Source organism: Anomaloglossus baeobatrachus, chromosome 6 (genome assembly GCF_048569485.1).
Source record: "Anomaloglossus baeobatrachus isolate aAnoBae1 chromosome 6, aAnoBae1.hap1, whole genome shotgun sequence".
NCBI lineage: Eukaryota > Metazoa > Chordata > Amphibia > Anura > Aromobatidae > Anomaloglossus > Anomaloglossus baeobatrachus.
This window is the reverse complement of record NC_134358.1, coordinates 227,029,565-227,041,970: the sequence shown is the minus strand read 5'-3', so window position 1 is coordinate 227,041,970 and position 12,406 is coordinate 227,029,565. Positions and strand designations below refer to the sequence as shown.

General features: G+C 47.8%; 1 protein-coding gene across 6 annotated transcripts in view; it reads right to left on the bottom strand.

Moving 5' to 3' along the window:
* The window catches only part of KIF13A (kinesin family member 13A), a 337,055-nt gene that overhangs the window by 135,352 nt on the left and 189,297 nt on the right, over positions 1 to 12,406 (bottom strand). For all 6 annotated transcript variants that reach the window (XM_075314713.1, XM_075314715.1, XM_075314714.1 and 3 more), the window contains exon 14: positions 7,910 to 8,040. In XM_075314713.1, the coding sequence (XP_075170828.1) occupies positions 7,910 to 8,040 (131 nt within the window). The remainder of the gene's footprint in view (positions 1 to 7,909; positions 8,041 to 12,406) is intronic.

Here is a 12,406-nt window from a genome sequence, read left to right as displayed (position 1 = left end):
CGATCATAAGGGCTATACAGTAATTATATAGGTCCAGTAGGTGAATAATTGTGTTGGCCAAACTATGTACCATTACACAACTATTTACTCTGATTTCTCATTTCCATTAGAATTGATGGCAACCTCAGTGAGCTCTCAGTAGCCATTATTATACAGATAAATTGAGCTGCCTGGCGCCTTGTAGAGAAAAGAGGTGTATGGTACAATCACTCATCTGGCCAGTGGGGTCACATCTAACAATGCCCAAAGGACAATGGCCCACTCAATTATCAGCATTAACAATTACACTGTCATCTTAAGCCGCGGCTTCACACAGTATGGCAAGGTGATGATCTTACCCCGCGGTTTTTAATAACCCCAGCTGGCTAATGCCTGGAGCACAGGAGGACCCAGATCCATTAGGCAGCTGATGCCTGTTATTAATGGGGAGGTTTGTGGAATTAACACAACAGTAAAACACTTTAAACATTAAGCAGGACATTTACTATCGAATTACAGCCCCCACCGAGGGTGGATAATAACAATCATATACAATAAAACAAATGTAATAATAAGGAACAGCTCAAAAGAGCGGGTCACGTCTGAGCCAACATCTAAGGAGGCCAGAACGTCCACAAGCAGTGCTGTAAACTTCATTGTGGAGCTGTGAATTTCCGCAAAGGATCAAATCCACTGCTTAGGAAAAATAATACTATATAATAAAGATTCATGGATGATTTACTATTGTTTTTTCTTTCGTTGTTTTTGTTTAAAGGTTTTAAAATAAAAACACAAATTCACACTGAGGTTTGGAGGATTGTTAATTTCCTCTACGAGCTTTCTGGCTATTACTCATCTACACATTAAAGAGCCAGAAGTTCAGTACTTAATCTGAATCCTAGACACATAAGGAGACAAGGAGGAGGGAGGGGGATGCAGCTGCAGGTTAAACTTAGTGTTTCAGTGATACAGGTTTAGGAGGAGACCGGAGGGAATCAGCAGGGTTAAGGCTGCTTGCACGTTGTGTTATTACCTACGTTCAGTGGTCCCGTCTGAGCTTCTGTCCGAAACCCCCTTTCTCCCCAAAGAAGGGAATTTTGTTTACTTACCGTAAATTCCTTTTCTTCTAGCTCTAATTGGGAGACCCAGACAATTGGGTGTATAGCTACTGCCTCCGGAGGCCACACAAAGTATTACACTTAAAAGTGTAAGGCCCCTCCCCTACTGCCTATACACCCCCCGTGGGATCATGGGCTCCTCAGTTTTAGTGCAAAAGCAAGAAGGAGGAAAGCCAATAAACTGGTTTAAGTAAATTCAATCCGAAGGAATATCGGAGAACTGAAACCATTCAACCTGAACAACATGTGTATACAAAAAAACAGGGGCGGGTGCTGGGTCTCCCAATTAGAGCTAGAAGAAAAGGAATTTACGGTAAGTAAACAAAATTCCCTTCTTCTTTGTCGCTCTATTGGGAGACCCAGACAATTGGGATGTCCAAAAGCAATCCCTGGGTGGGTAAAATAATACCTCATGATAGGGCCGTAAAAACGACCCTTTTCTACAGGTGGCTAATCGCCGCCTGAAGGACTTGTCTACCTAGGCTGGCGTCCGCCGAAGCATAGGTATGCACCTGATAATGCTTGGTAAAAGTGTGCAGACTTGACCAGGTAGCCGCCTGGCACACCTGCTGAGCCGTGGCCTGGTGCCGTAATGCCCAGGACGCACCCACGGCTCTGGTAGAATGGGCTCTCAGCCCTGGGGGAACCGGAAGCCCCGCAGAAGGTAGGCTTCAAGAATTGGTTCCTTGATCCACCGAGCCAGGGTGGATTTGGAAGCTTGCGACCCTTTACGCTGGCCAGCGACAAGGACAAAAAGTGCATCCGAGCGGCGCAGAGGAGCCGTGCGGGAAATGTAGATTCTGAGTGCTCTCACCAGATCCAACATATGCAAATCTTTTTCACATTGATGAACTGGACGAGGACACAAAGAAGGTAAGGAGATATCCTGATTGAGATGAAAGGGGGATACCACCTTAGGGAGAAACTCCGGAATCGGGCGCAGAACCACCTTATCCTGGTGAAACACCAGGAAGGGAGATTTGCATGACAGCGCTGCTAGCTCGGACACTCTCCGAAGAGACGTGACCGCTACTAGAAAAGCCACTTTCTGAGAAAGGCGAGACAGGGAAACATCTCTCATAGGCTCGAAAGGCGGCCTCTGAAGAGCAATTAGAACCCTGTTCAGATCCCAGGGCTCTAACGGTCGCTTGTAAGGAGGGACGATATGACAAACTCCTTGCAGGAACGTGCATACCTGAGGAAGTCGTGCTAGGCGCTTCTGAAAAAATACAGAAAGCGCCGAAACTTGTCCCTTAAGGGAGCCGAGCGACAGACCTTTTTCCAACCCGGATTGCAGGAAGGAAAGAAAAGTAGGCAATGCAAATGGCCAGGGGGAAACTTCCTGAGCAGAACACCAAGCTAAGAATATCTTCCACGTCCTGTGGTAGATCTTGGCAGAGGTTGGTTTCCTAGCCTGTCTCATGGTGGCAATGACCTCATGAGAAAAACCTGAAGACGCTAGGATCCAGGACTCAATGGCCACACAGTCAGGCTCAGGGCCGTAGAATTCTGATGGAAAAACGGCCCTTGAGACAGCAAGTCTGGCCGGTCTGGTAGTGCCCACGGTTGTCCTACCGTGAGATGCCACAGATCCGGGTACCACGACCTCCTTGGCCAGTCCGGAGCGACGAGGATGGCGCGGCGGCAGTCGGACCTGATCTTGCGTAGCACTCTGGGCAACAGCGCCAGAGGTGGGAACACATAAGGCAGTCGAAACTGCGACCAATCTTGAACTAAGGCGTCCGCCGCCAGAGCTCTGAGATCGTGAGACCGTGCCATGAAGGCCGGGACCTTGTTGTTGTGCCGGGACGCCATTAGGTCGACGTCCGGCATCCCCCAGCGGCGACAGATTTCCTGAAACACGTCCGGGTGAAGAGACCATTCCCCTGCGTCCATACCCTGGCGACTGAGGAAGTCTGCTTCCCAGTTTTCTACGCCCGGGATGTGAACTGCGGATATGGTGGATGCCGTGTCTTCCACCCACGTCAGAATCCGCCGGACTTCCTGGAAGGCTTGCCGACTGCGTGTCCCTCCTTGGTGGTTGATGTATGCCACCGCTGTGGAGTTGTCCGACTGAATTCGGATCTGCTTGCCTTCCAGCCAGTGCTGGAAGGCTTGTAGGGCAAGATACACTGCTCTGATTTCCAGAACATTTATCTGAAGGGTGGACTCTTGCTGAGTCCACGTACCTTGAGCCCTGTGGTGGAGAAAAACTGCTCCCCACCCTGATAGACTCGCGTCCGTTGTGACCACCGCCCAGGATGGGGGTAGGAAAGATTTTCCTATTGACAATGAGGTGGGAAGAAGCCACCACTGAAGAGAATCCTTGGCCGTCTGAGAAAGGGAGACGTTCCTGTCTAGGGACGTCGACTTCCCGTCCCATTGGCGGAGAATATCCCATTGTAGTGGACGCAGATGAAACTGCGCGAAAGGGACTGCCTCCATTGCTGCTACCATCTTCCCCAAGAAGTGCATGAGGCGTCTCAAGGGGTGCGACTGGCCCTGAAGGAGAGATTGCACCCCTATCTGTATTGAACGCTGTTTGTCCAGCGGAAGCATAACTATCGCTGAGCGAGTATGAAACTCCATGCCAAGGTATGTTATCGATTGGGTCGGGGTGAGATTTGACTTTGAAAAGTTGATGATCCACCCGAAACTCTGGAGTGTCTCCAGCGCCACGTTCAGGCTGTGTTGGCATGCCTCTTGAGAGGGTGCCTTGACAAGTAGATCGTCCAAGTAAGGGATCACGGAGTGACCCTGAGAGTGCAGGACTGCTACTACTGCTGCCATGACCTTGGTGAAGACCCTTGGGGCTGTCGCCAGACCGAAAGGCAGGGCTACGAAATGAAGGTGTTCGTCTCCTATAACGAAGCGTAGAAAACGCTGGTGCTCTGGAGCAATCGGCACGTGGAGATAAGCATCTTTAATGTCTATTGATGCTAGGAAATCTCCTTGAGACATTGAGGCGATGACGGAACGGAGGGATTCCATTCGGAACCGCCTGGTTTTCACATGCTTGTTGAGCAGTTTTAGGTCCAGAACAGGACGGAAAGACCCGTCCTTTTTTGGCACCACAAACAAATTGGAGTAAAAACCGTGACCTTGCTCCTGAAGGGGAACAGGGATCACCACTCCTTCTGCCTTTAAAGAGCACACCGCCTGCAGAAGAGCATCGGTTCGGTCGGGAGGCGGAGAAGTTCTGAAGAATCGAGTTGGAGGACGAGAACTGAACTCTATCCTGTACCCGTGAGACAGAATGTCTCTCACCCAACGGTCTTTGACCTGTGGCAGCCAAATGTCGCCAAAGCGGGAGAGCCTGCCACCGACCGAGGATGCGGAGAGAGGAGGCCGAAAGTCATGAGGAAGCCGCTTTGGTAGCGGTTCCTCCGGCTGCTTTCTTCGGGCGTGACTGAGCCCGCCAAGAATCTGAGCTCCTCTGATCCTTCTGAGTCCTTTTGGACGAGGAGAATTGGGACCTGCCCGAGCCTCGAAAGGACCGGAACCTCGACTGTCCCCTCCTCTGTTGGGGTTTATTTGGTCTGGGCTGAGGTAAGGATGAATCCTTACCCTTGGACTGTTTAATGATTTCATCCAATCTCTCACCAAACAGTCTGTCACCAGAAAATGGCAAACTGGTTAAGCACTTCTTGGAAGCAGAATCTGCCTTCCATTCCCTTAACCACAAGGCTCTGCGTAACACCACGGAGTTGGCGGACGCCACTGCCGTACGGCTCGTAGAGTCCAGGACAGCATTAATAGCGTAAGACGCAAATGCAGACATTTGAGAGGTTAAGGACGCTACTTGCGGAACAGATGTACGTGTGACAGTGTCAACCTGCGCAAGACCAGCTGAAATAGCTTGGAGTGCCCATACAGCTGCGAATGCTGGAGCAAACGACGCGCCGATAGCTTCATAGATGGATTTCAACCAGAGTTCCATCTGTCTGTCAGTGGCATCTTTAAGTGAAGCCCCATCTTCCACTGCAACTATGGATCTAGCCGCAAGCCTGGAGATTGGGGGATCCACCTTTGGACACTGGGTCCAGCTCTTGACCACATCAGGGGGAAAGGGATAACGTGTATCCTTAAGACGTTTGGAGAAACGCTTATCCGGATAAGCGTGGTGTTTCTGGACTGATTCTCTAAAGTCAGAGTGGTCCAGAAAAGTACTCAATTTACGCTTGGGATACCTGAAATGGAATTTCTCCTGCTGTGAAGCTGACTCCTCCACTGCAGGAGCTAGGGGAGAAATATCCAACATTTTATTGATGGACGCTATGAGATCATTCACTATTGCGTCCCCCTCAGGTGTATCCAGATTGAGAGCGGTCTCAGGATCAGAATCCTGATCAGCTATCTCTGCCTCATCATATAGAGAGTCCTCTTGCTGGGACCCTGACCAGTGTGATGAAGTCGAGGGTCGCTCATAGCGAGCTCGCTTAGGCTGTCTGGGACTGTCGTCCGTGTCAGAGCCATCACCCCGGGATGCATGGGACCCCCCCGGAGCACGGATTTGTTCCAAATGAGGGGGGCCAGGGAGCATTGAATCAACAGTGCCCATGGTCTGAGGTACCGGTCTGGACTGCAAAGTCTCAAGGATTTTAGTCATAGTCACAGACAATCTATCAGCAAAAACTGCAAACTCCGTCCCTGTCACCTGGACAGTGTTCACAGGTGGTTCTCCTTGGGCCACCTCTAGCAGAGACCCCGGCTGAGCAAGTGCTACAGGGGCCGAACATTGCACACAATGGGGGTCAGTGGCACCAGCCGGTAGAACAGCCTCACATGCGGTACAGGTAGCATAGAAAGCCTGTGCCTTGGCCCCCTTGCTTTTTGCGGACGACATGCTGTTGTCTAGCAATCTAGGAGGGTATATAGCCAAGAATAGCGACCGTACAGTGCAATGTATAGAATACAAGCATAAAGTACAAATGAACACTTCGGCACAAGTGGGGTCAGCACCCAAGGTGCCGCTTACCGCCCGCTCCAAGCGGGTGTGTGGTCGCCAGAATCCCGTGTCTGGGACTCCCAGAGCTTGTCTCCCTTCTCCACTGAGACATGCAAACAGGAATGGCTGCCGGCGTCCTGTGAAGAGGGGCGGGCCGTGGGCGTGCCCCAGACAAAGTGCGGGAAACTGGCGTCCCACTGTGCCCAGTGAGGGTGGTTGGAGTATGCTAAGCAGACTCCAGCCCTCGGCGCTGACGTTCTGAACAGCGTCCCGCCCTTCCCCTGACTGGCAGGCCTGGGGGCGGGAACGAAACGGAACTAGGCCGCAAAAGCCGGGGACTCGATTTATAAGCGCGGCCGCCGCATAAGCGCGGCCAGCGCGGAAGTCCCCGGCGCACCACAAGTCCCAGCCGCGCCGCAGCGCTGTCGCCGTAAAAACCGCCATCAGCGGCCGGCGCGGTAGTTCCTAACACATAAACTCACTCAGCAAGCTGCAGTGAGTATAGCACAAGCGCGCCGCGCTGCTGCCCCCGGCGCACTAACACACCCAGCAATGCTGGTGTGTGTGTGCGCGATTTGCACGGGGACACAGAGTACCTTAATGTAGCAGGGCCCTGTCCCTGACGATACTCAGCTCCATGTCCAGCAGATTCCCATGGCTGTGGACGGAGCACGGTCTCCTGTGCCTGGAGACCGATAGGTTCTCACTTCACCCAGAGCCCTAAGGGGATGGGGAAGGAAAGCAGCATGTGGGCTCCAGCCTCCGTACCCGCAATGGGTACCTCAACCTTAACAAACACCTCCGACAAAAGTGGGGTGAGAAGGGAGCATGCTGGGGGCCCTAGTATGGGCCCTCTTTTCTTCCATCCGACAAAGTCAGCAGCTGCTGCTGACTAAACAGTGGAGCTATGCGTGGATGTTAGCCTCCTTCGCACAAAGCATGAAAACTGAGGAGCCCGTGATCCCACGGGGGGTGTATAGGCAGTAGGGGAGGGGCCTTACACTTTTAAGTGTAATACTTTGTGTGGCCTCCGGAGGCAGTAGCTATACACCCAATTGTCTGGGTCTCCCAATAGAGCGACAAAGAAACAGGTTTTGGATGCATGCGCCGACGGGGCCATTGACAGTAAAGGAACAGACAGAGTCACCGTGTGCTCTGTCTTGCACCATTTACAGGGGTATTCGCTTTCGGCAGGCGGACACCCAAATGCAGTCTACTATGTCTGGGTGTCCGCCTGCATAAAGTGTATACGCCTGAAAATGGTGCAAAACAGAGCACACGGTGACTCCGTCTGCTCCATTATACTCAATGGTCCCGTCAGCGCAAGCGTTCAAAACCCGTTTTGCGGGGGGGTTCGGACAGAAGCTCCGATGGGACCACTGAACTCAGGTAATAACGCAGTGTGAAAGGGCCCAAAGACGTCAGATTTGCTCTGGAATTTCATTTTTTTTTTCCAGCCTGTAGGACTTGTTAACTTGGAACTCTACTGAAGAATGCACACAGGGCAAAAATGTGGTCTTTGCTAGAAAGGCGATTTCAACATGTAAATAGGAAAGGGATGTTTACAGTTAGGGCAATCAGACAGTGGAATGCCCTACAAAAAATGTAGTAATGGCAGACACTATATCAGCATTTCAAAAAAACTGGATGCTTTTGTGACAAGTGACATTTTGTCTGGTACATCAGCATAGAGAAATATAACCTTTAATATTACTATTAAAATTATCACAAAGACGGAAGCCAAAAGCATTAACACCCCCAAAAAGTGACAAATCAATAATTAAATAGTTAAAATCTAATAGTAGGCTTCTGGCTTGTCATTACGCCAGTATGCTATATTCTAGAGGTCGCTTGTTTGGCTTACCGAGCGGTTTCTTTTGGTGTAAGAGAAATTTCCCCATCAGATGCTATATCTATCACACAATGTTCAGCCTGAATCCCAATACCAAAGAGCTGTATGTCCTGAGAGGTGTCCGCACCCACTCTGTTGTGGTCCTGTGGAAAATTACAAATGGAGATTATTGTATAATACACACATACGAATAGGAGCATTCCCATGAAACTTTATTGCCTGACTTGTGTAAATGTATATGTAATGTAGTGTGTGTGCGCCATCTTCCCCAGTTTCTGGCGCTGCTCCAGTCCTCTTCTGGGTCATCCGACTTCTATTCTGACTTCCTGGACCTCTAGGCCTATTTGTGAGCTGGAAGTCACTTTTACAATACAAGTCTATTAAACTTTTTTCCTGATGCTGCCCAGACATAAGCCACTTCCGGCTCACACATATGCCCAGTGATCGGCAAGTCCGGAATAGAAGCGTGACCCAGAAGAGGACACCCAGGGAAAACCGCAATTGAGGCGAATATTACCGCACCTACACTATACTACACTACATAAACAAGTTACACAAGTTTAGACAATAAAAGTTTTAATGGGAGGGCTTCATCAGCTTAATTATTAGGTTTATTAAACGGAATCTGTCACCAGGATTTTGCAATGCAAGCTGAGGACAGCATGCTGGAAGGGTTTAAAAAAAAAACCAACCCAAAAAAACCCCATCTGTTTCTCTAATCTGTGTGCCAGCTATTGTTTACTCATCCTAAAGGGTTTATTGCCATGTGATCATCACTTGTGTCACTCCTCTGCACTTGCAGAACAGTCAGACACTCCTTGCTGTGATTGACAACTTTCAGTCAATGCACAATCTCTATTGAGAGCCTGTTGACGGCAAGACAGCTCCCAGCTCTGCTACAATCAATTCTGAGATAAAGTCAGAACAGCTGCACCCAGTAATCTAAGTTAAACATGGTTAGTGTCAGAATCTCTTTGTCTACATTATACTACTCTCAGCTGAAGTAGCAAAAACCTGGTGACCGATTCCCTTTAATGTTCTAACAAACAGGTAAAAGACAGAAATGCCGATGCTACACAGATGCCTTTGTGTCGGACAACTTCCATCTCAAAAGTCACTTGGTAGCTGTGGTCCATAGGTACAAAAGGAGCTGCATTCACACTTAGATTTCATGAGACTTTAATGTAACGGTCATCAAATATCAATAGAAAAATCAAGAGGTGAGTAAAGCAGCAGGCAACTCTCACAATGATTAGTCATTGAAGACTTCAGAGGTTGTGCACACATAAAATTGGAAATGTTGCATGAAAAAAAAGGCTATTGTGCAGCCCCAGCGTAAAGAAAAATATCTAATTAATTCTGGAGAAGAGACACATCCAGTGTAACAACTAATTCCAAGGGGAACAGAACTGACAGTTTTGTTAAGGCCAAGTTCGCATGTTCAGTAATCATCCATTAGGACGGATCAAGCAGCAATTCTTTGACAGAAGAGTTGTGCAGACGCAACATTTGAGTCCAGCTAAAGAAAGAATTGAATTCAACTGGATCTGTTATTATGAACATTGAAATTTATGAAAAACAGATCCGTTAATAAGCCATCCGACAAAGTCGGCAGCTCCTGGGAGGAATAAAGTTCATGTTCTCCCAGTAGCCATGCTTTCAGTAAGGCAGTCGTACAGCTTTATACTGCTATTAACCTGCAAAATAACCCTATAGCTACAGGTTACTAATGCTTAGGAAAATGACAAGCTCCTTTTAATTTATTCATGAGATTTGATTCCCTATGACATAGGCTGAAGGTTGATAAGGTGAAATAAGTTTCCACAACAGACCAGGCCCTGTTTATAGTATATTTATTGTGTGCACTGCAGAGCCATAATAGATTACACCCACATTACTTAAAGCTGCCCACAGAAGTAATCACTGATGTTAGCCATAAAGATTATTATTGCCAAACAATTACTAATCCGTTTAACCCTTCCCGTCGAAACCAGTTTTTGCCCTTGGGCTGAACCAATTTGGTTTTGCTTCTTTATTGCCTTGTTCCAAGAGGCAAAACATTTGTATTTTCTATTGATGTCACTATATGTGGGCTGGCTTTTTTTTACAGAGCAGGTTGCTTTTATCAGTGCCATTATATTTGGATACATGTAACTTATTAACTAACCTTTATTAAACATTTATGAAGATGAAAATAAATAAGAGTAATTTTGCCACCGTTTACATTTTTTAAAAAATCCAGGGGTTAAAGGGAACCTGTCAGGGGCGATATGCACCCAGATCCACAAGCTGTTCTGGGTGCATATTGCTAATCCTTCCACTGTGCTTCTACTGCACAACGCAGCGTTATGTACGCAGGGAAAACACTCTGCGCCCAAAACGTTGCAAACCCTGATTGTGGGCACACAGCGTAAAATGCTACAATGGATGAATGGATAGATGTCAAACATATATAACGTCCCACCCCCCTGCATATTCTAAGCTGGCGTCCTTTAGTGCCTTTCATGTGACACTAAAGGATGCCTAGCCTTGTATTTAGCCCAAAAAAAAAAAAAAAAAAAGAATTAAAATAAATGAAGTGGGGTCCCCCCTATTTTTGATAGCCAGCTAGGGTAAAGCAGACAGCTGTAGCCTGCAAACCACAGCTGACAGCTTCATCTTGTCTGGTGATCAATTTGGAGGGCTCCCCAAGCTGTTTTTTTTTTTAATTATTTATAAATAAATAATTAAAAAAAACAAAACAAAACGTGGGGTCCCCCCAAATTAGATCACCAGCCAAGGTGAAGCTGACAGCTGGGGTCTGGTATTCTCAGGATGGGAAGAGCCATTGTTATTGGACTCTTCCCAGCCTAAAAATAGCAGGCCGCAGCCGCCATCCATTAGATGCGCCAATTCTGGCGCTTCGCCCCAGCTCATCCCGCGCCCTGGTGCGTTGGCAAACGGGGTAATAAATGGGGTTGATACCAGGTGTGTAATGTCACCTGGCATCAAGCCCAGCAATTAGTTATGTCACGGCGTCTATCAGATACCCGACATAACTAATTGACAGTAATAAAAAAAAAAATTGACAAAAAAAAATTTATTTGAAAAAACACTCCCCAAAACATTCCCTGATTGACCAATTTATTGAAAAGAAAAGAAAAAAAAATCCGCTGTAATCCATTTGGACGTCCCATGTCGACTCTGGACCTTCTAGAATATGGGGGACACGTTCAGGGAACGTATCCCCCATTTTCTAGTATTGCAGACCCTCCATTTGAGGAGAGTGGGTGCAAAGAATCTGCACCCACCCTCCCTGGGTCACAGCTGCAGTGTGCCGAGCAGCAGCAGCAGCCAGCGTCCTGAACACAGGAAGCTGACAGCCGCGCTCTGCACATGTGACCGGCGTCTGCTGTGAAGGAGCCGGAGGAGGGGGCCGCGGGGGATCAGCGCTCCGACAGGTATGTAGGACACCGGGGAACACCGGGGGGGATGGGGGGGACCCGGCAGGGCCTAGGGAGCAGGTTTCTGTCGCATGTGTTATGGCACATACGACAGAAACCATAAGAAAAGTGTAAATGCGGCCGGCGCGCTGCTGTGCTCGCCGGTGCGCGTGGCCATCTTGGATTTTCGGGAGGGGGTTGGGGGTCGGGGGGGGCACTTTGGGGATACCAAGGGGACCGGAGGGAACCGGGAAAAAGATTTATCTCCCTTCTGGCATGTTTGATCATGCCAGATGGGAGATAAATCAATTTTTACCGGCGCGGTCATTTACTATAACTTGATGATCGGTATACGGTGTATACCGGTCATCACGTGAGTGGGGACCGGAAAAACCGGCCTGAATCATGATCTCCAGGGTCTCAGCTACCCCCGGTAGCTGAAACCCCGGAGATTTTCTGACGCTGGGGGGCGCTATACACTTATTTCTGCCCGCCGTTTTAAAACGGCAGAAAGGAATAAGTACCCTTTTTTGGTGCCGTTTTAAAAACGTAACGCGGTCGTAATGGGGTTAAGTTTTGCTTCTGCAGGGAAAAAAAAATGCAACCCTCCCCCCACACTTTTTTAGTAGCCATATTCTGTACTGAGCTTCATGGAATGTTGTTCACAGTAAAAGCTGTAGTTTTTACTGGCACTATTTTTAACCCTTTTTTGTTGCAATTTGAAGCTGATTGTTTTTGTAATTAATGATTAATGATTTTTTTTTTGTAATTGTATATAATTTAGGTGTCAAAAAGTATATTTATATATATATATATATGTGTGTGTGCGTGTATATATATATATATATATATATATATATTATATATATATATACACATACACACACATACATTCATATACACACACACACACACATATATAATTAAATCGGTATCACTTTTTATAAAAAACAAAAAAAAATATCTATTTTTTCGTCATCATATTCTGAGGGTCATAACTATCATTTCTTTTGTATTTAATATCCTGTATGAGCCCCTTTTTTCTGTATAACAAGCTGATGTTTTTGTTGGTGCCATTTTGCAACAA